Source organism: Carcharodon carcharias, chromosome 1 (genome assembly GCF_017639515.1).
Source record: "Carcharodon carcharias isolate sCarCar2 chromosome 1, sCarCar2.pri, whole genome shotgun sequence".
NCBI classification, from domain to species: domain Eukaryota; kingdom Metazoa; phylum Chordata; class Chondrichthyes; order Lamniformes; family Lamnidae; genus Carcharodon; species Carcharodon carcharias.
The window spans coordinates 92005811-92030535 of NC_054467.1; the positions used below are offsets into that span (position 1 = coordinate 92005811).

At 43.9% G+C, this 24725-nt stretch overlaps 1 protein-coding gene across 1 annotated transcript in view; it reads right to left on the reverse strand.

The window, feature by feature from the left end:
• prss12 (serine protease 12) overlaps nucleotides 1–24725 on the reverse strand; it is a 245954-nt gene that overhangs the window by 1186 nt on the left and 220043 nt on the right. Inside the window, exon 12 of the mRNA XM_041180818.1 lies at nucleotides 10266–10546. Coding sequence (XP_041036752.1) covers nucleotides 10266–10546 — 281 coding nt within the window. The remainder of the gene's footprint in view (nucleotides 1–10265; nucleotides 10547–24725) is intronic.

Sequence of the window (24725 nt, forward strand, 5' to 3'; positions counted from 1 at the left end):
GATGAACACTCCAGACTTTGCCCTGCAGTAGGCAACAGAGAAACACCTATGCTACCAAATTTAATATTTAAAACATTGATTTGTAAGCAAAAAAAAACTATATATTTTCAATAAGATAAAAGCAAAACACTGTGGGTGCTGGAAATCTGAAACATAAACAGAAAATGCTGGAAAAACTCAGAAGGTCTGACAGCATCTGTGGAGAGAGAAAAACAAAGTTAACGTTTCGACCCTCAAAGGGTCATACTGACTTGAAATGTTAACTTTGTTTTTCTCTCTCCACAGATGCTGTCCGATCTGCATAGTTTTTCTAGTATTTTCTGTTTTTGTTATATATTTTCAATGGTGGATGGCCTCTAATTACAGTTGCTCTTGTTCTCCCTTCAGAGAACCCCTGTGGAAATCACAGACATTTTTGTCTTCTTATGTTACAAATGCATTTGTGGAAATTCTAATAAGACATATAAATAATTTCACCAGGAATACTGAACAGACAATATCTTCATGGCATTGCTTCATATAACCGCGAAAGGACAGAGTAGAAGAAACTACACTGAATCTGAGCTGTACTATAACCTGACATAGAACTGGTTAATTCCGACACTGAGTGATAAAAATGGAAAATTGCTCACTTTCCCCAGCATGGATATCCTCAAAGAAACAACATTCACTGAGGAATGATCTGTTCGCAAATTAGATTTTGAGCAAAGGGCATTTTCTCCATGGAGTTCACTTGTCTCAGCTTTACCCTGATATATGGTGTAAAATTTTCACGGATATTCTCCAACCATAACCCTGCCAGAAGATCAGCGGAAATCCTGCAGAAATGGTGTAAATGCCACAAGATTCCCACTGATTTGCAACTGAAGATACAGCAGACAATTGGTATATTATGGAAGTTGTACTTCTGTGCCTTAAATTATTGCTATGCCCTTACTGACATTTAGAAACAAATTTTCTGAATAAACAAAACCAGTCAACAAAATTTTCTCAGTGCACAAGCCCCAAATCAATATCAAGCTAGGTCTAAATCATTGGGCTGAATCTTACCTATGTCGGGCAAGCTGGGCGGGGGTGGGCGTGGAGCTGATCGCTACCCGCGATCGGCTGCGCATCGCCATTTTACGCAGGCGGGCCAATTAAGGCACGGAGCTGTCTCAAGGAGATTAAGTAGATAATAAAAGTTTTTAAATAATAAAGTAAAAAATTATTTAAACATGTCCCCTACGTGACAGTGTCACATGAGCTGGGACATGGTTGTGAAGTCAAGGAAATTTATTCATTTATTTTATACAAGCTTCAGGAAAGCTCTTCCCGCCCGTGGATGAGGTTTCCTGAAAAACGCGAAAGCTGCTTGGGCTCTTCGCCTGCCCACCAGACTTAAGGTTGGACGGGCAGTGTGGTTAACAACTTTAATTGTTTTTTTAATGGCCCAACGTCATCGCGCATCATTTTACATGTGGCATGTCGGGCCCACCCCCGCACACTGACGGCAATATTCTGCCCATTATCTTTCATGTTAGTCTATGGTTTAATGGGACCATGCACCAATTCACCCCAAAATACGAGTCTCTTTACGATTGAAAATAGGTCACAGAATCAGTGGCAATTCCAACAAAGTAGCAGATCACAAGACGAATTTAGAATATATAGGGCAGAGTTTTCATCTCACAGGGCGGGCACACGCCTGACTTGCTTGAGCGTGAATCGACGCGCTTTGACATTGGGCGAGCGTTCCGACGTCAACGCACAGTCGCGCAATAGTTCGGTCAGCGGGCGAGCGTGGGAATTGGCAGCGTGCCTGCCGACAATTAACAGGCCTATTAAGACCATTAAAGGATCAATTAACTTAAATTTTTTGCTGCCCGTCCAAACTTATAGTTGACATTAATTGGCCAGAAATCGGTGTCCGGCCTCGATCACGGATGGTGGGCTTCTTCCCAACCGCCCTTGCCTGCCTGACAAGGGCTAAATTCTGCCCATAGAGGAATATTTTATATGGGAAGTACTTCTCCACTTGAATGCCTTTACCATTAAGAGCTTCAGTTTGCATTATGAAGAGTAAAATAAGACTAAAGAGAATGCTGCGTTTGAATGCTATGCTCCACCAAGTCTCCTTCATAATTATATGGTCATAAGCACTAAATGAGACTTCTTATTTTGTATTCACAACTTTCCTGCTCAGAGTAATCAAAACAAGGGACTTTACCCTCAAATGTTGATCCCCTATAAATTCATAACAACCCACTTTAGCATAGGCTTACAAATTCTAGGCCCAGACATGAAGTGGGTATCAAAATGCTTGATATGGTAGACACACATTCTAAGCTACAATTGCACCATCTGCTGTATTGGTAAAGGTTGAAGTATAGGTGACCAGAGCTCACACTTAAAACAGGCATTCGTTCTTTTGCATATGCAAATGCACAATACAGAAGTCCTAAATTCAACTGGTACCAGGCTGGCTGTGTTCAGGAATAATTAAGACTAAGTCTACATTGGACTTAACCCTGAAGGTTGACACCAAAAAGGCATATTTTCAAAAAAATACTTGTCTAACTATGTGGTTGGGATGAGCAGTAATGCTCCTCTCTACTCCACTGCATGTCCTGAAAATTGGTGCCAACCTCAGCCCGGTCCTCTTCTGATTGGCTCCCAATTCTCTAGATTGTCTGTCCCTTGCCTGGATCAGTCTTCCTTCCCGCCTCCTCCAATGACCTACCTGAGGGCTGATGCCAGTGGTGCAACATTCTAAAATTTAAAAACCACTTTGCAAGTAAGCTGCTTATGGACATGCAGTAGACATTCACAGCCATCTGGCTCAGTAGCGAATGTGGCCCCAGGCTTACCTGTTCCTGTACAGGTATCATTCCCTGTGTCCAGTTTACAACGTGATCTAATTCACCCCCAAAATGTTTCAAAGGTTTGGTTTATACAGTGAAAAATATTTAGAACATCAATACATTTAGGAACAAATAAAACGATTATAGACCCACCTTTGTTTCATCTCAACCTTACTTGGCAACTTTCTCATATACTACCATCAGTTCTTTTCCAGAAATATATCTGATTACCTTTAACTCTATTTACATTAACTGTTTAGCATTGGTCTTCAAGTATTGCCAACTGACTGAATAATAAACAAACTGTAAATAGAGCAGAATCTCTTGTCCCATACACATTGGAGATTTAAACTACAGAGATTTATAAAGTTTAAATAAACAAGAGCTAGTCAGGAAGATCACACAATGTCCTCAGTTAAATGATAGTTTTTACAATGTAAACCTGCATTCATATAAGTGTCAGTGTGTGTTTCCCTGTCAAAATGACAGGAAATTGTGGTATATACAAAAAATAAGTCACCAAGTGACATGAAGCCTCGCAACTTATTTTACAAATAATATATGTATGTATGTCGTTATGTGTGTGTGTCTTTAAATAACATAATGGCCCAGATCTTCCGGTCTCCAGATCATTGGAGATGGGGCATGAGTTGGGAGATGCACACCTGGGCCCTGCAGAAGTCCAGATGCATACATATGCACTGTAATTACCCCGGAAGTTTAAACTTCCGATTGGTTGATCTCCATAGCTCAAAACACTCCTCCAAAGTTATGACCCTAAGCTCAGGGCGGAGACTTGGGCCAGATACATGGGACTTACCTGGATACTTACTCTGGAAATGTTACACAGTTAAATACCTGGTCTAACTCAGTGATCAGCCAGTGGAACTCAACCGAGCAACACACCCAACTGAGAGTATAAGTCTGAGAGAAAGTACAGCCGGGGGAGCAAAAAACAACAGCACATCTGGTCATGAATAACAACTCAAGATATGAGCCTCAGTAGATCTCAGTCTTTAATTGGAAGGTCTGTTGGCTGCAAGTTTGTGAGATTAGAGTATTGTATATGCTTCCAATATCTTAGCTTCAATTGAGTTAATGTTTAAGGACAATTGGCAGGACTTTCGCTTTGCAGTTAATACAGGCTTGTTACTGTCATAAAAATACCTCACGTCCAAGTGCAGTCTATTTGGTCTTTTTTACGGTTGGTGGGCAGGCAAAAAAAACCAAGCGGCCTTTACATTTTTTAGGATACTTCATCAACGAATGGGATAAGATTTCCTAAAGCTAATACACATTAAATAGAAACTTTATTTTGAATTTAAAAACGTGTCCCATCTCATGTGACCCAGTCGCATAAGATGGGACATGTTTCATTACATTTTTATTATCACTATTAATTTTTTAAAAAAGCACTTCAATCTCCATGAGGCATGGAGCTGCCTCAGGGAGATTGAAGCGATCTTTCGCACACATGCGCGACCTGTGTGCCAGACCCACTCTCCCTCCTTCCCTGCCTGCACAGGTAATGCTCAGTGCTGCCGCTCGCGATCCATGCAGGGCAGGACTTAATTGGCCAGCCTGCGTGAAATCACCTAGCAGAGCCAATCACGGGCGGCTTCCTGGGCTTCCACCCCTGCCCGCTCATCCGAGCCCGCCCGACAAGGGAAAAATTCTGGTCTATATCTCTGTTAGTCACAGATATGCGCTTCTGACTAAACTGTTGCATTCCCTAAAAGGAGTAATGGACATCTACCTCAAGCTCATGTTGATCAAAAACAAATGTAAAAATATATTTCAAAAAAACAACACCCTCTCCACCACCATCAATGTGTGTGTGTAGGTCCCCCAATCCACTTGCCCCACATTCAGCTGAAGGCATGATTCCAGTCAAGGTCAGCAATTCCACAGCCAAGCCCAAAGCTCCTAACTAATCCCCTGCTTTCACTACTTAGCTATTGGGGGCAGCAAGTGCAAAATGGAATTGTGTTCAGTACTTCCAGCACACGGTTGCACACACTGGGTGCAGGTATCAAGAACTCAAGTGTATGCGCAATTTATGACCCTCTTGATTAAATTCCTCATATGTCCCTTCTGACTCACGGATCTGCATGCAGAGAATGTCAAATCTGAAAATTTCGTTTATAGATTCCAAGCCTCCATTATACAAGTAGTGCACAACTTTGAACCAGGGATGGTGTTTACTGCTAATATATGCATAATTTTAAAAAATCTTAATTCATGAATGTCAGATAGTTCTTTGATTCTGGAAAATGACATAAAGACTTACTAAGTCATATGACAATCTATACTGTTCCTCCTATGTATTATCTGATGTACTTTTTCAGAGCCTAGAATTTACATTCAGCTTTTTTTGTCTAGCAGGTGACACACCAGTTTCCAAGAATGGAGGTATTTACAGATTTTGATACAGTACTATGCTATAAAGCTCAGAAGGCATGAATCTTGGGGAAATTAGTGGCTGAAGCAGCTGCAGTTTGATGAACAGTGCAATTACAATACCAACATCCCTGATAAGCAGTCAGTCGCTTACCCGTGCATAACTAAGCAAGGATAAGAGCTTCAAGACAAATCCAGTAATCTTATCCATGTAATTATACCTTATTGATTGTCTGTGGTTAACCATTACAGTGGCTGTGAAGCTCAACAGAAATGTAATTAGCAAACTATCAGGTTAGTATGTGTTTATTATTGCCTCATAGAGTCAGACAATCATACAGAATAGAAGGAGGCCATTTGGCCCATCATGCCTGTGCCAGTTCTTTGAAAGAACCAGCATTTTTCCCCCGAGTATATATCTAATTCTGTTTTGAAGGTCACAGTTGAATATGATTCTGCCACCCTCTCAGGTAATGCATTCCAGGTCACCACAACTGCCAGGGTTATATGGCATGTTTTGACATCATCGAATTACATTGCTGTTTTCAGCATGCACATGCCAATGATGACTGGGAGTCAAGACCATATGCAACCTTCAGGTGAAATGGGGTTAGAGACTGCGGGATACTTGGACTATTTACATTTTAAAGTCAGACATTCTGTCTTTATTTAACATAATACCTTGACTTGATATTATTGTTTAGAGTTTAATTGCTTGAAGCATAGGCTTTCTCTGCAGGCCAAGGAGCTAGGGAAAAAAAAACTGATCTGCTATGGTAGAGATAGTTACTGGGCAAATTTGAATCAGGGCAGCTAGAAATATTTCAATCTGCACTTTAAAGTGGCACATTCTGACCTCATTTGCATGGGACTTTGATTTTATATGACTATTTAAAGTGAAATAGTAATTTGAGAAGCAGAGAAGTTAAGTTGTTTGGAGCTTAGGGATTTCTTTGTGCTAATGGGTGAACAGAGGCAAACACAAAATCAAGGCACTACAGCACTATCGTTGGTGGGAGGTTGTAATTACAGTGTAACAGGTTTACAGGGAAATTTTCATTACAAATTATTGATATTACCAATACCAGATGTACTGGAGCAGTTCAAGGAGGAAGCTTACCATCCCCTTCCCAAAGCCAATTAGGAATGAGCAACAAATGCTGGCCTCGCCAATGATGCTCTCATCTCACAAAAGAATTTTAAAAATGTGGAAATAAAGGCATGGGGTTGGGTGGGAAGTTGATTTTAACCCTTAAAGATGGGTGAATAGGTGAAAAAGATGTAATTCTTGAACACACCACCAACTCACCTTCAACCTGCCCCCTTCCAGTTTTAATGGAGGTGGGTCGTAGGGTCGGCAGCCAATCCACTTAAAGGAAACAGGCTGGTCTCTAAAATTTTTAAAGGAGGCTACATGCCTTCTGTTTAATTGAAATTTTACTTTGAACACACGGAGGCAAGATTCCTGGATCTTGGGAAACATGGCAGGTAAAAAGGGGGAAGAGTTAATTGCATGAAGTAAATGCATTTACAGCACTGCCTGTGGTCCAGGAGGAGCTGGGGTCTTTCCTCCAGACCCAACAGACTCAACTCCACACAATCATACCTCCATGATTGTCCAACTCCCTCCACCAGGATGTTTAAATTCCCCTGAAATGTACAGGTCCGCCTGTAACATTCAGCTTCACCTGACAGTTTGGCAGGTTGCCAAGTGGGTAACCTGCTGAAAACATTTAAAAGCGGGCGCGCTGATAGTTTCATGAGGGAAACTCTTGCTTTCACATTTCCCATCTGAAATCCATAACTCCTGCTACTCCCCTACCATACAACCAGCCCCTCCATCAACACACCCACCCCCCCAAATCCTCTGCTCTCTTCCTGAATCTTTGTAAATATTAGGGTCAAGAATTTTGAATGGAAAAGTTAACAACAAAATGTTATTCTTTCATGAGATGTGGGTGTCGCTGGTAAGGCAAGCATTTGTTGCCATTCCTAATTGTCCTTGAAGAGAGTGGCTTGCTAGACTATTTCAGAGGGCAGCTAACATTCATCCATATTGCTGTGGGTCTGGAATCACATATAGACCAGACCAGGTAAGGACAGCAGATTTCCTTCCCTAAAGGACATTAGTGAACCAGATAGGTTTTTACAACAATCGACATCAGCTTCATGGTCACCATTGCTGAGACTAACTTTTGATTCCAGATTTTATTCATTGAATTTAAATTCTAGCAGCCACTGTGGTGGGATTTGTACCCATCTCCCCATAGCATTAGTCTGGGCCTCTAGATTGCTAATTCAGTGATACCACCATCTCCCCCTTGTCTTTATGTTGTGCTATTAATGTAAATAACATCCCAACACACCTTGCAGGAGCATTATCAAATTAAATTAACAGGAAGTAATGTTTTGCAAATAGGAAGCACATGCAGGCATAACAACCCTAAATAACTACAAACAGCGCATCTTGACCTAACTACTTAGGTGCATCCACCTTTCCAGGGTTAGCAGAAAGTTACAGAGTTTTCATGGCTTTAGGGTGTCTGGAGACCATCTGGGGCACCCTGCCCATCAAAGAAATTGCAATGTCCAGCAAAGAGTCATGGCTGGAGAGGGTGTTGTGTTCCCCTCTCTACCTTCATAAAAACACCTGTTCAAAAAGATATTTATTTAATCTTCTATCTTTTCTTTAATTTATATAACTCATCCTTGAATATATTCAATGATCCAACTTCCAATGCTCTCTGGAGAAGAGAATACCACAGACTAATGACCCTCTGAGAGAAAAAAATTCTCACTTCAATATTAAATGGGAGACACATAATTTTTAAACTGTGTCCCCTAGTTCAAGACTTCTCCGCAAGGGGAAACTTCCTCTCAGTATGTATCCTGTCAAGACCCCTCAGGATCTTACATGTTTCAATGAAATCACCTTTCAACCTTCTGAACTCTGATGGGTATAGGCTCAACCTTCTCAACCTTTCCACATCAGCTAACCCCTTCATCCCAGGAATTAGTCAATTGAACCTTCTCTTAACCTATTCAATGCAATTCTTTCTTAAGTAAGGTGACCAAGACTATACACGGTTCTCCAGATATGGTCTCCCTTTACAGCTGCAGCAACACTTCCCTACTTTTATACTCTATTCCCTTTTCAATAAACACCAAAATTCATTTGACTTCCTAATTACTTGCTGTACCTGCATACTAACTTTTTGTGATTCATGTACCAGAACACCCAGATCCCTCTGTATCATAGTGTTCTTCAGTCTCTCTCCATTTAAAAATGGCATGTTGATCATACCTACACTGGTTAGCCAGCCAGTATACTTGCAACTAGGAACACCAGCATTGATGAAGTACCACAACCCTAAAAAGACCTGGAAGGTAGAAGCTCCAGTGTTGAGAGTTTTTGCCCTTTTCTATGCAGATGACCATATTTGAGATGGGTAGAAACACTGCTCTCCAGCAAGCCAATCATCAAATTTCTTCGCTAGGTCAGGGCTCACTGTACCAGGGTCCCAACCCAGTTTTTGGTCATTCCGATAGAACCGATCAGAAGTTATGGTGGGAGTCCACTGGAATGGCAGCAAATTTCCAGATCTAAAAGTTTTAATGTATTCTAGATATGTGCATGCAAGGGTTGAATGGATAAAATGCAGAATCATACATATCAACTTGAATGAGCTCAGTTATGGCATCATCAATGAAAGACCTACAAATGTGTTGATTCAAACACAGAAGAAGAAATGGAAAAGCTAATCTTAATATTACATGTTATTATAAGTCATAATATATGCTTCATCCAAGTAAAAGACAATATAAAGCTGTAATGCTATGGTTACAATATGCAGGTAACTAGCTCATTAATATCATCATAAAAAAATGAAAATTAGTGTATCCATGGTGATTCACTTGCAGTTCGAACTTAAATCTGTGAAAGTCTTAAGAAAATGTATGTTATTATAGTCACATGATCAAAGATGACAATGAGGCCAAGCTCATTATTCATTTTTAGACATGCCTTGAAATTAAACTGCTAGAATATGACTAATATTTGACGCATCTACATGCAATTTCCTTGTTCACTATTCTAACAGTATTAATCTGCTTAAATTGAGAATGAAGATTGTCAATCGTGCCTCTGGGAGGGTGGGGGAAGAGATCAGAAGTGGGAAAACGGTGACCACCGGAATCCTGCAATTCTAATGTGGAACCAGAATTGAAGTGTGTTTTTACTGGCTCCACATTCAAGTAAGCAAAAAACTATTATTTTTTATTTACCTTTTTGGTGCCAGTCTCCAGCAATTTTTTAAAGACTGTAAGATTGGCTGCTCTGTGCCTAAGAAAACAGTGAAGGTACCAATCAAGTTCGGGAATGGGCCTGAAATAGAAATTAGGCAATGTCCTAATGCCTGTTTTAGCAGGTGCTTTGGACAACTACAGCACATTCTAACCAATATGGTGTGCAGCGTACACCCATCACGGAATAAGCACATGCCCGCTATATTCAGTGCCCGTTGTTTGCCTGAAAAACAAATGCAGCATGATCACATCTCCAGGCCAAGCTGTCAAATTCACGTGAATCCCAAATTACTACATCACAGTTGAACATTTTTTTGGGGGGTATTTCTACAAATGGGTTCTGTTAGTGGAAGTCCTTACCTGCTGAGAGCACATTGCAGAAATTCTGGTGCATGGTTGCCTCAATTTTCTGGACAATGGCTGGAAAATCATGGGCAGCGTTACCCAAATTTCGTTGCTCCCAATAGTGCAAATGGCTTTTTATATCTCCAGTTTATTTTGGTGGTATTCATGTGTATTAAACACTTGACTAATTACACACTCATAAAAACACCATCACCATTTTTTAACCAAGTAAATAAACCTGATGTGTTTTTGAACATATTTGATCAGTAACAATTAACCAAGACCTTGAACTACCTAAGTTCAATGTATCATTGTTACAGTTACTCTTTATAGCTACAGATTGGTATAATGGTGCACAATATTCATTGTTACCTGTGTCACCCCATCCAGTGATGTAACAGTTTGAACTTCTTTTTTGTATGCGCTCTCTCCTGTGTGGTAGACATATTGGCAGAACATGGGCACTGAATTTGACGCAATGTTCCTGCTGTCCCTCTAGCTTTACCAATGCAATGTCATAATCATTAGCATCAGGCTTGTAGTCCTTGTGGATAATAATCCTCTTCACTTCAAAGTTTTCCTCATATTCCTCAGATACTAACGTATGGTAATCGCCAACACGCACTATATAATTTTTTGTGCTGTTGCCGTACCTGTCAAAGAGAAAATGTGAAATTAAGAAGCAAGTTTTATTTAATAGAATGCCCATCACAGATGTGCTCCAGCTTAATGAATCACGATGACTTAACAGTCATGAAGAATAATATTGTTGAACAGTAGTAAAAAATTACTTTGTGTTTGCAAACAGGATCCGATTGAAGAACATTATTGAATCAAGGTGGGAGAAAAGTTTTTTAAAAATGCAACAAGGTCAATTGGCTATGAAACCTATTTTTACCATAATTAAAGACTGTAATAGACTGATAGCTTTGATGGTATTATTCGCTTAAGATGTTTTTCTATATGATGCTTCGTTAGGTCATAAGAAATTGATGTTCATACAACAGTTCTACATTTGCACATTTCTACAATCAGATCCTTTATTTTGACAGCAAAATCATAGAACCATATATTCTTTATTACGATAAGGGCACTTACAGAATGTAGCTGACTGAGGGAAACCAGGAAATCCATCCATTAGCTGAATTAATAGAGCGAGAAAGTCTTTACATCCAATCATTCCACAGTGGAGCACTGAACTCCACTTGAACTTCCCTTAACAACGGATGAATTAAGGAGGTCTATCTCATTCCCACAAAGAATCAAGCTAAGATAGGGAAAGGGGAAATCTTGAACAGGGCTTGAACTTTATTTACAGTCACAAAAATGTTCCCAGCTTAAACATAAGTTATCCCACATTTTTGGGATTTTTGTTTTTTTGCTAAACTATCATTCTTTTCTTATATTTGTAATTATATTTATTTTCTTGTTCTTACTCGAAATCCTCCTTTGACACACAATTAACCGAGCCTAAAGAAAGGTGTGTCAAAATGGTCCTTCACTTTGCTTCCCTCCGTGTGGAGAACACACCGATATTCCCAAACAGCATAATTAGGATTTGAAACTCAATGGCTGGGATTTTCCTGTAATTCCCACTGAAAGTCAATGGATTTTTTGCTGATTTGCCAAATTTTCAGTCCCACTGGAAAATCCCAGCTGCTGTGTAGAATGTCAGAGCTATGGTTTTCCATCCTTTATATTCCATAGCACTGTCTATTTATGACATATTAGAAAAATAATGGGAATTTGTAAATCTGCGTGTTAGAAAATTCTGGAAGCACTCAGCAGGTCAAGTAGTATCTGCAGAGAAAAGAAGATAGGGATTATATGTCTCAAATTGACGACCTTTCATCAGACCTGAAACTTTAAACCTACCCTCCTCTCTCCAAGGTTGCTGCCTGGTCTGTTGAGCATTTCTAGCATTGGTGACACATACAGGGATTCTAGAGGAAGATGTTTGCTCTTCACTATTTATAGTGAAATCATAAACAAATATAAAGAATATGTTTATGATTTTCTTCTATATAGTGAGCTAAAGCAATCTTCCTCTCTAGATCTATGAAAGTCATGATTCTTAACTCTGAAAACATTTCTACTTTAAGAGGTTGGGCATCACAGTATCATTCAGGGAATGATTCAGAATTCTCACACAAAATCAAAAGTAGGGATCATCACTTTTGAAATAAGCAGATTACATTGATAACATAGTACACAAAGGAATATCAGACAAATGCATTTCACTTTTATTATAATACTCAATTAATAATACTCAATATTGCAATTTCAACCCTCAATCTAGATAGAGGTGTACATAAAGGTTGTCCAATGGCTATTCATTTTAGATAAGAGTTTTAATAATTAAATCCCCAACTATATTCATATCCTGCGAAGTATAAAATTGACAAATGTTCTGGGGGTATTTTAATCTGGAAAAGTAAGTAGCTTTGGGAGCGGACAGCTGGTTAAAAGAGCTGAACTTGATCGTAAGTCAGGAAACCGACAGCAACCGGCTGAATTCTGCCACTAACTTCAGCATGATTGCCTGTGTGAGGGAAACCAGTATAGCAGAAGTGGGTTAGCAATTATCATGTGTAAAATGCCAATTAACAGCTCTCTCGTGCATGGGTTTCTGAGTTTTGTGGAACTTGCCAGGGAAATTAAGATGAGAGGACAATGCGATTTGAGGGGATTGAACAAATGACTGGCAAAAAAAATTTTTCAAAGAATAAGCCCTCACTCCTGCTTCCTTGCCTAGGTGAAAGGCTTTTGTTCACAGACTAATTCTAAGAGTGTGCTTTCTCTGCTTTGGACGTGATTTCCACCACCTTGGATGGAGGCCACTTCTACTATTTTGGAGTTCAGATAATTTGATCCACAATTCCCATCTGTCAAACATCAGTTCGGTATATGTGCTGCTAATGCTAATGGGCTTCAAATGAGGACCAAAAGGATTAGCAGCAGCAACAACGCCTGTGACATTCTCCTTGCCCACACCACAGGAGACAGTGAGCACAAAGGTCCAACTCACATGAGGCAATGCTCCCAGCACTGTGTTTACTGGCAGAAGATAAGCTGGACATGGTCATGCAGCAGCACCTCAGGAGCTGAGAGTATTGCCCAGGCTGCAGCCTCCTGGAAGTAAATCTTTGGCCAATATGTCGGAACACTTTACCATTTGACCAACTGTCAAAGTCATCACCATGTTTAATTTCTTCACCTCTGTTTCCTTCCAGGAACCTGCAGGAGATTCTTCACAATCTTACAATCTGCCCACAAATGCCTCTCTTGGGGGACCGATGCCATGTTTGCCAGGACCGATGCTTAGATGCATTTTTCAACTAATGAAGCTAAAATGAGTTTGCTTTATGACACTGGCTGGTTTGTCTGAGGCCCCGGAAGTCATCGACTGGACACATGATATATTACAATGGGGGTACCCTCTGGTATGCACCAGCCCAAGTATCCCAAATGACAGTCAGCAGCTGTCACAACATAGTGCAGCAGTTAGGACTGAAGGAGGAGAAGAAGCAACATGAGGAGTAGTGGAAGGAGGAATGTGGTGTGGTGACAGCATCAGCAGCTATATAGATATAGCTGCCCGAGTTACTTAGGATGTCTTGATTCAAACATGATTCAGTTAGATTGAAGCATTGCACCCAGCTGGCAGCCAAATTCTGAACCCATGTGGCACCCCCAAATTCCACCGCCCAATCCCCAACACAAAGCAACTCCACAAACAACAATTCAACTCTTCTGCAGACACCCATTTCTCATTTCTAACATATGTCTGACTATTCTTCATAAGGCAAAGGGTCACTTGCCAAGCAACAGGCAAAAGTTGTCAAATTGAGAAAATGGAGCAAAATAAGTAATTTTAATCTGACAGAAAAAAGAAACATAAAGTTAACAATGTGCACTGCATACTCTTGTGAAGCTACAAATCTTTACTCTTCCGTTTTTCTGCTACTCCTACATGATGCAACCCATGTGGCTTTACAGAGGAAGAGACAGACTGCTCAAATCCTTGCTCTGACTGCTCAAATGCTCTCTTCCAAGGTCCAATAAGTTTTGGAGCCACCGAGGGCCCCAGTAAAGACTGTCTTGCCTGCGCCTGTGCAGGAGCAGACTCAATCTCTGGAAAGTGCAGCAGGTGAGAAATGGAAGCACTTTGGCCCATGCACACTTCCCTGCTTGCAATGAGCGGTAGAGAATTTTGCCATACATCAGGGAAGTGCTGAACAGCTAAGCCTAGGTTTTCATCCAGTCCTGTTTCAGGTGGCATTTTGAGTGTGCAAGCCAGTGGTGAAGGTTAGCATGCACTCAGTCTGTTGATGAGGAGGATAATTCTGGAGAAGTAGCAGAAAATGTGTGAGCTCTTGTTAGCCTTTTGAGCCGGAGTGAGATTGGAGGAGTCTGCCTCTAACATGAGTGACATCATTGAGAAAGCCTGAGACATCTTGGCACTCATGTTGGAGGCAGACTCCTCCAATCTCACTCTGGCTTGAAAGGCTGACAAGAGCTCACACATTTTCTGCTACTTCTCCAGAATTATTCTCTTCATCAACAGCCCGAGGCTCAGCATTTGCATCCACCTGAACAAAGCTTGGAGAGTCCTGTGCCCTCCGACAGGGGCTCACCGCTGCTGTGACCTGCCTCCAGCACTTGCTCTCGCACACTTGTGATGTGCAAGACGCCATGTGGAAACCTATCTTGCCGGTCCCACTGAGGTATATGTGTATCTGAGCTGGTGCATGGTCTGCCTGAGTCCTGTGATGGTGTATCCACAGAGTGAGTGGCCTTCTCAAGTGACGTCTGCATCACCTCCTTCAGCATGTGTGAAGGGCCTGTGAGAAATGAAAGGTAAGAATTAGAACTGTCAATGTAAGAAGGTGCTAAGTCATCTTTATGTAAATGATCATATCTCAGTGGATGCTGGCATCAAGTCAACACGAGTGAGTGATGTATGCCATGTGGCTGTCACTAGGTAGCTGTGAGAACCCAATCTCACCATCCCTGATGGGCAGGTATGCTAACACATGGCTTACCTCCAGCAGCTCCCCCCTCATTTGTCAGTATGGAAAGGGTTGGATGGCCACCTCCAGTTCTCTGCTTCCCCCTTGTGTTCTTTGCCCTTTTCTTCTGCAAGGAGGGAATGAACAGACCTATGAGTGAGAATAATGAAATGTGTTGAATGGATGGGTGGACAACATTTGTTTAAGGTCAGTGTGAGGGACAGGAGTGACATTGCATTAGGAAAAGGGTGTGTATCAGTGGTGGATGGTCAAATGGAGGATTGAAGAGTTACCTAGAGAGAGAGGGAAAGCTACACCTGTAAAGTAAGTTGGTATGAGGAATGAAATGTAGTAGACTTAGAAAGGCATAGTGAGGTGGGGGGTGTGAGATGAAAGTGTGGGATGTTGCAGTTAGAAGCACTCCATCAGTACCGCTCAGAAGTGTCAGTCTAGATTACATGCTCAAATTTTAAAATGTGGCTGTAACTAATGAATTTCTGACTCAAAGTCAAGACTAACATCACAGATATTTGGAAAACTGGGTGGAATTTTGTGCTCCCATGGGCTGGGAGGTGGGGTGTGTAAAGGCAAGTGGCACGGCAGGGACATTGTGCCCATCACCAATCTGCCACCTCTGGTAGTTTACCAGTGGTGGGGGAGGTGCGGGCAGTTCACTTTGCAGAGGGAAGGGGCCAACACACCACATGGCAAGGCTGCCACTTAAATGCTGGCAACCCTGTTAGGGATCTGGATGGGGGAGCCCTCCTCAATAGAGGCCACCTCCCCATGGTACTACCCACCCCCATGTGTTCCTCCCCCTGCCAGGTTCCCAATCCTAGCCTCAACTCCTCTTGTTGGGGCCTGCCAGTCTGGCCCTGGCAAAACACCATACAAATCTTTTAATCTGGCTACAGCAAATGATCATCATTGGAGACTGCCTGTAGTCCCAGCTATGGTCACCACACTTGGTGGCGCTTCTGGGTCTAGGTGGTTGTCAGCCATTTGATTGGATGCAGGCAGGAGGCTCATCCTGAGCTAATTAACAGCCCATTGGCTGTATAATCAGCTTGGGGTTTCCCAACCATGCGGGGACTCACCCTTAACTTTTAAGCTGAAAAGGCAGGCCACCAACTCAGTGTAAAGTTCCACCCACTGAGTTGAGCAGTTTAAAACCATTTCACATATGCCTATACACACAGCATAATAGTACTTGTAATCAGCCAATCACTTTTATAAAGGCCATCAGAAATGGAAAATGGGGGCAAGAACCAAACTGTATAATTATTATAAACTACTGTGATGGGTGTTGGGGTTAGGATACATCAGTTTGTTAGCCCCAGGAAGCTTCACCTGGCTGCAATTCCACACTTTGGTGAGTACCAAAAGTTTGTTACTCATTCTCCATGAAAGTAATGTTTAGCCTATCACCTGGGTGCTGAGCTTAGGGGTCAGGTAGGTGTGAATCTACAAATGCAGCCTGCTCAGTCCAATCACATGTAAAATTGGGGGCAGCAAAAATGTAATTTTGTTATTACATAATTTGAGGATAATGGATTCACAATATTAATGATTTGATCTTTTACTTATGAAAGCCTGAACAGGCTAGTAAAGAGAAGGCCAAGGAGTGACCTGATAGAATTCTTTAATGTTATGAAAGGGTTTGATAGCTTAGACAAAGAGGAAATGTTTCCACTGTAAAAAATCCCAAACTAGTGGTCATAAATATAATCATTAAAAAACTCAACAGGGTATTCAGGAGAAACCTCTTTACCCAACGAGTGGTAAGAACGTGAAATGTGTTACCAGTAGGAATAGTTGAAACAAAGTGCATAGACACACTTAAGGGGAGTCTAGATAAGCACATGAGGGAGGTAATGAAGATTACTCTGTTCACCATACTTTGCTTATGCTGTTTCTTTTCTCATTTTATTATATAGCTTTTATTTTCGCTAATCTAAACTATTCCATCTATACTGGTCCAGTTTGCTAAAAGAAAACTGGAAACATAGTCCTTATTTATCCTTCCTCCTGGGTCCATTCATTCATTCTGGCAGTTGGAGCAACTACTTAAGAGCAATTTATATTCCTCCAAAAAATTAACCTTGTCTAACCATTGCTGTGCTCTAGTTAATCTTGGGTGCATAAGGATACGTAAAGCCACAATATGTTAACTAAGGGTATTGATGGAGCTAGGACAAGTAAATGGAGTCAAAGTACAGATCAACCATGAGCTAACTGAACGGAGGTGCAGAATTGAGGGGCTGAATGGCCTACTCCTGTCCTTAATGTTCCTATAGGCAGAATTTTGCCCTTGGCAGGCGAGTTTGATGGGGGAGGGCAGGGGTGGTTGGGAAGGCAACTGCCACCCGCGGTCAGGAACGGACTGTGACTTCAGGCAGGCCAATTAAGACCCACCCAGTGTGAAAGGCAGCTGGGGAAGCTCCAGGAAGGGGCGGGCGGGGGCATAATGTCCGCCAGGTCCAATGGCCACCCGGCGGCCGATTCAAGAGGGACCCAGGCAGCCCTGGAAGGCTGCCACAGAAGGACACTAAACTCTCGATGGATTCCAGTGCAGTTGGACACGGCAAGCTGGAGGGCAGGTTGGGGGATGCAGTTGGCCCCACGTTTCTCCGATGCATGCCTCGCAGCCCTGCCGAAGGAGATGGCAACCAGGAGGGAAACCCCTGTCCACAGAAACAGGAGGAAGAGGCCCCCGCACCTCACCAAAAAAGCCTGGGAGGAGGTGGCATCCAGAGTGAGTAGCCACGACGTGATAAGGCGCACATGGGTGCAGTGCCGGAAGCGCTTCAACAATTTGCTGCGATTGGGAAGGGCGAGTACCAAGTTGGCATGGGTCAGTGTGCAGAACAGTTAAGGGCTGGCCATCTCCCCGTGGACCTCAAGGGTGTTAGAGTGTGAGTGGCAACTGTCAATGATGCCAGAGCTGGCCAACGGGGTGAGCCCTAGCTACTTGGACTGAGTGCCTTGCGGCTCCAAGGTCATGAATCGGCTGAGCCCTGCCAGGTGTTCCTCAGGTGAGGTTGGCCAGGCTGCAATGGCAATGCAGGTAGAGAGTGCTTTTAGGAGAAGACATTCAAACAATATTGAGAGGTCATGGACTGGTGCTGGACCCCCAAACCTCCTAATCCTCAGACGCTATGAGCAGGAGGCACTGGAGCTCGAGAAAGGGCATGGACCTTGGTCAACTGGCCGCAGTGAGTTTGGGGTACCAGACGAAGGTAAGATTGCAGTCCATTGAGGTGAGATTGTCAGTTATTGCAACCATTCTCGTGTAGTCTTTATATTGATATGAACTTTGAAACTGAAGTCCCCATTGATAAATGAAAGGCAAGGGCACCATGATGCAAATCTCCATTGTCTCACCAGGTTTTCTGGCATGCACAGTGACAGTGTCATGACTTAAACTAATGACATATTCTTCTTCTCCCTTTTAGGTTTGCCAGCAAGCGCTCGCAATGAGGAGCCTGAAGGCTCACCCCTGAACCTGGAAGACCACCATGTTGAGTATGAACCTGGGTCACACCCTCTCTGTCAAGCAGGCACCAGTGCAGATACCAGCATCTCAGTGGGCATAAAATTGCCGTCTGGTATCTCGGTGCACATTGGTGAGGGCACTTCACACCTACTTGAGGTGCAGGTGGAAGCAGAGAGTGCCCAAGGCGCTGGCAGTCGGAGGGCTGCTGAAGACCAGGGCGATGCTCGGTCAAAGGCTGATGATGGGCCTCTGGAGTCATCCATTAGGCAGCAGATGCTGGACTTCCAGCGGGGTGTGCGGGAAGATCTGACGGAGATACATGATGGAATGCGTGCCATGGTCTCCGTTTGGAAGGAGTCCCTGTGGAGCATAACCACTGCATGGACCCTCACGACTGAGCACAATGCCTCCTCCATGGAGAGAGCGGCGACTCTCATGGAGAGTCAGCTCCAGGGACACAATCAGGGTTTCCTGGGGATGCACTCAGACCTGCAAGCCTTCACACAGGCAATGACCTCAGCTGGTCAGTGTCAGTGTAGGAGATGGATTGGGCACCCAGTATCCCAGCTAGGCGCCCATCCATCAGTGGTGAGCAGGGAGGTCCAAAGTGACCTCATGTTGGTGCAAAAACTTCCTGTCGTCTCTGTAGGCTCTTCTCAAGCCACTCTGGATGACACCAGCAGCTCCTCCGTCCCTCTGCCAGTGACCGTGGCATCTAATGATGCTGCAGCGATGGAGGAGATGCCAGCCATGACACTGGCCACTCCCCCCAGTCGGGACCTTCATGGGCCAGAGGACAATGGCCAAGGTCATCAAAGCAAACAAGATAGCAGAGTGAGCAGGCTGTCTCCAATACTGGTGCCAGCGAGGGGGGGGTGGCACCTAGACGTAGCACCTGCAAACATAAATGTAAAGCACCTTAAGCACAAGATGGCCTTATCATGGGTGATAATTTTTTCCCCCATTTTAGTTTAACTTTTTTAATGGTGTGATAAACAACACCTGTTAATGTTCATTTCAGCTATGTTTCACATGCACAATTAAATAAGATGTTATTTTGTGCTATTGGCCTCTGTATGCTTCATTTGTTCTGTAGGTGCAGGGTAAGCCATTATGTAATGATGGAGGTGTGTCTCCTGAAACTTTATTGCACAGGCACAGAGCATATGTTGCTGGCCAAGGAAATGGTCCTGTCAGGGATCGAGTATGGAGCCTGCAGCCCTGGCATGTGGTGGTGGTTCTTATAGTAGGCTAGCTGAAGGAGCGTTAGATCAAAGCCTTCCAGGTGTCCCTGCCTCCCTGAAGGTTACCCAGGTCAGCGTCCATGCCCTTAGCATTCTCTTCACTGTGCTCGTCCTTGGACTCACTACTGGACTCATCATCTGTGGCTTGTGCAGCTGCGTCAACATCCTCTTTCTCCACTGGGTCCCCCCTTGCCAGTGCCAGATTGTGGAGAGTGCAGCATGCAACCACTATCAGTGACACGCGCTCTGGGGGGTATCGCAGTGCACCCCCTGAATGTTCCAGGCATCAGAAGTGCATCTTGAGAAGACCGATGGTTCTCTCTACCACAGCCCTTGTGGAGGCCTGGCTCCTATTGTACCGCTGCTCAGCCTCTGTTCTTGGATGGCGGAGAGGTGTCATGAGCCACCTTCTGAGGGGATAGCCCTTGTCACCCAGCAGCCATCCATTCAGCCGGGCTGGAGCACTGAAGAGCCCCAGCATCTGGGAGTGTCTCAGGATGTAGGCGTCATGGGAGCTGCCTGGGTACCTTGCACAGACTTGTTGAATATACATCCTGTGGTTACACACTATCTGCATACTCATGGAGTGCAATCCCTTCCTGTTGACGAACACAACCGGCTGACTCGCCGGTTCCTTGATGGCAACATGTGTAAAGTCGATTGTACCCTGGACCCGGGGGATCCCAGCAATCGCTGCAAAGCCTCTGGCTCACTCAGCCTGGCTGGCCTCATCCATACAGTAATGAATGAAAGTTAGTACCCGCCTGAACAGAGCATCTGTCACCAGTTTGACACAACTGTGAACAGCTGATTGGGAGACTCCATACAGATCTCCCACTGAGCCCTGGGAAGAGCCAGAGGCATTGATGTTGAGGGTCACTGTGACCTTCAGAGCCACTGGCATGGAGTGTCCACCCACAAAGTCGGAGCTGAATTCAGGCCCGATCATCTGACAAATGGAGGTCATGGTCTCTCTTGAGAGGCTGGAGCCTCCTTCGTCATAGCACCTCAGACATATTAAGGTAGCTGCATCACCGCCTGTAAACCCTGACAGCGGGATTGTGGTGTCTTCTGTGGTCCCTTCAGCCTTGGACTGCCAGCTGGCCCTGCCCCCACTTCTGCCTGTGTTTCCCCTCCCATAGGTCGCTCCCCTGGAAGCTGCATTGGGACACCTGAGCTCCTCTCCCTTCTGCCAGAGGAGGTGCCACCAGCAAAAGCCACAATCCCCATTATCAGGGTTAGGGAAGGCTGACTGAAACCTGGAAGGGCCCACATGGTCTGAATCCTCTGTGGGCCTGGAAGACACCAATGAGTCCTGAAATGAAGTCTTGAAATGCTCAGATTGCAGCTCTAAAGCAAGATGAAGCTGTCCAGTTCACAAAAACAACCAACAACACACAATCTCCAAAGCTTCTCACTACTTACATTGACAATGCTGCTGGCACTTATCCCGCCTGTGGATGAGCTTTTGCAGATTGTGGCCTGCCTGCCCGCCTGCCGGTGCGATGGCCGAAAATTCACACGGGCTACGTAAACACGGAGAAAATTGGTGTGTCAAAGGCCTTAATTGGCCTCTTAATTAATGGTGGGTGCGCCTCCATCTCCCTTGCGCGTTCGCCTAGCGAAATATCGTGAAAGTGCACGTTGACGTCGGCACACCCGGGCAATGTCAACACGCGTTACTTCATGCTCGAGCGGGTCAGGCACGTGCCCGCCCGTCCGCCAAGTGAAAAATTCTGCCCTATGTTGCTGGATGAGTACTGTAAACACATGGGTGATCCCAGAGCCCAACTGTTATCAGGTGAGTTACATCATCCATGATGGTAGAAGTTAATACTTTAAGTTTAATTTAACAATCAATAAAACATTTTGTAAATTTTTTATATAACATGATGAGCAGGTAAAACTGATTGTAGTATAGTGAGCTGTCATAAAATGCAGTCCTTATTCCACCCTTCAAATTCTGTTTCACATATTGGTTATTCTGATTGTCCCCTTGTTTCCAGTTTCAAATAACTATATAGCACAGAGTGCCGGCTCTTTGAAAAGAGCTGTTTAACTAGTACCACTCCCTGTTCTTTCCTTACATCACTGGAAATGTTTCCTTATGAAGTATATATTCAATTCCCTTTGAAAGTTGCCATTGAATATAATTCCATCAGGCAGTGCATTTCAGAGCATAACAACTCAAATTATAAAAAATTCTCATCATCTTCCCTCTGGGTCTTTTGCCAATTATCTTAAATTTGTGCCCTCCAGTTCATGATGCACCTGTCAATGGAAACAATTTCTGCTTACTTACGCTGTGATAATTCCTTATAATTCTGAACAATTTTATTAAATCTCCCCATTCGTGTTCTGTGCTCTAAGGAGAACAATCCCAGCCTCTCCAGTCTCATTATGTAACACCGCATCTAATAACACAGGAAAGTTCAAGTTTCAAGACCTTGAGAGGTCACAGGTTTGAGAGTGGCCATGCCAGAGTGCCGTCAGAATATGAGCTTGTATTTACTTTTGATATTCAATTCTAACTTACATGACACAACTTGTGATTTACCACTTAAGTAAAAATGTAGGTTACCTGATACATCCCCTGTTTCACAATGATCACACAACTCTTTCTTTTATATATAATAAATATCAAGTTGCATGTATCTGTAACTTTGGAGAGAAAAGAAAAAAAGGTTGCATGATTATAAATTTCAAGGCCAAGGATTTGCAATCCCAGCTACCATCATACTCTGCCAGATTAGCATGTTCACTATACTCAGCAGGTACACACCTGATCACATTGGAATTCCTGGGCTTGGGCTATTTAAAGTGAGTGGGTGAGCTTGTCAATGACAATAGAGCCTCAGTGTATGATGATAGGTATAGTGGTGCTGGTCAGCCAATAACTGAAAGCCAGTGCTGGCAGGTTCAGCTGAAAAGAGAACAATTATGCAAAAGTTGCCCCTTTTTCAGAAAGCACAGTTTCAGATCTTGCATAGATATTCTCAAGTGTACAGCAATGGTGGTACTCCAGTAAGCGGATTGGGCATGAAATTTGGATTATTAGTGCCGCTACTGAAGCCAAATGCCCTCCTGGGGGTGCTCACTGTGTTGCCAGCTACTTCCAGCATGTCTTGTGTGGTGCTCCATCTGATAAGGGTGCTTGTTGCAGGTGTTCTGTGTGTGCAATGGAAGCAACTGAACTCGTTCTATCATGATGCCACACAGTTCAACCAGCTAATGTGATGCCTATTTTCTAAATTTGGATCATGTAGTTCCAGTCAACTGATTTATATATCACTCACAAAAGATCAAGTGTTCAGCTGTAAGATGGCCCAGCACCAGAGTTACATAAAGGGCCAGGCAACCAATTTGCAGACAAGGTGATTTGACAAACCTCTGCCACTGCAAAGTTTCTGCAAGTATTGCGTGGTGTTTTTAGAAATGTTGTGGTGAGTACCTGCATTTGGCAGGGTGTGTTGCTGCATCCACGTAGTGATAGCAGAGCATTTGGTGACCTGTCCACACAAAGGCTGCAACAGATTTGGAGGCAGCTTTGGCTGTGCCTCTGAGTGTGCAGCACCACATGGAGATGGAGAAGAGGCCACAGAGAGGACAAGAAATTCTCTACCATGTTGAAGCCACACTCCTCCATGCTCCTTGACAGTGACAGCTGGCAGGTCAGCAAATGCACCACGAATCTTGGTGTGCAAGCCCCATCCAGGTCTTAACTGAGACCCCTATAGCAAAACTCATCTATAACCTCACCTCCAGTGTGCTGGCACACAAACACCTGGTGTAGCTGCAACTCACTTGTGCCCTGTGACTAACAATGTGCTGAGCCCAACTCTATACTGGCCTCCAATGCCAGTATTAGAGCTGTGATAGCAGGCTGTGAGTGTCAAATCAAGTAACAGGGTCTCTGTCAGTCCTGTTGCTCTCTCTCCTCTTCTTGGGGCTGCTGGTGGCAGAAGTCCTGGCACATCTGAAACCTAAACTCAGGTCCATGGCTACAGCATCTACCAATTGCACTTCATGCCAGATAGCAAGATGTGGGTGAGCTGGGAGCTGAAAAGTGGCATAAGGCAGGGACATACCATCATCCACAATGTTCTTGGTGATGCCAGATGCCTGTCCTGCCAGTCTCCTGATGCTGAAAGCCATCTCCCCCATAAGGCTCAAGAGATAAAGGCATCCTTGTCTTCTCACGATTCTGCTCTGTTCCCTATTATCGTGTACCACCTTGTCATAGATAGAAGGCTGAATGTCACTGACTATGCAGCATTGTGTTTGGGTGATATGCCTGCCATAACAATAGCTGGAGGTTATGTGGAATCAGTGAGCGGTGGATGTGAGGCCGGCAGCATTTGTGTGTGAAGGTGAGCTGGAGTATCTAAATGTTAGGCATGAGTCCTGACTGCCAGGGGGTGCTGATGGGGGTGAGTGATGAGGATGTGGTGCATTGAGGTTGGTGGCATGATGGGTATGAGATGCCATGTTAAGATGCTTTCATTGTTCATGACCACCTGTGTGAGATCACTAGACTTGTAGCGCTGCTGCCAGGATCAGCTCCAAACGCCGGGTACTGACATCCCAGTCATTTGCTCCCACTTGCTTCTGAGGGTGGCATTTGAAAGCCTCCTGCCAAATCTCCCCCATCCCAATCCTGGTGAATCATTGCATCTCTCCTACCTATCTCCACTATTAAGGCCTATAGTGCCACATCTGTGATCCTGGATCACTCTCTCTTCCTATTTTCTGAAGCCCAGAACCTTGTGCTTGCATCCATGTGACCCTCCAGCACTGCTCACCACCCCCCTTTCACTGGGAACCCCCAGTCTGCAACCCCCAATCTGTCCCACTCACCTGTCTTCTGGGATCGAGCGATGATCCCTGGTGAACGACTCAGAACTTTAGTGGTAGCAGCCACCGTTCTCAGTCTCTGATTGGCTGGCAGCTCTTGGGCAGGGGTGGGAGGGGCCACGTTTGCTGTATTGGGGGCCTTGATTTCTTGGGAGACTCAATGCTGGTCAATTATGTGCCTGATTGCACTTAAACAGTTTCAGGCCTCCCAGGTAGAAGTGATGTG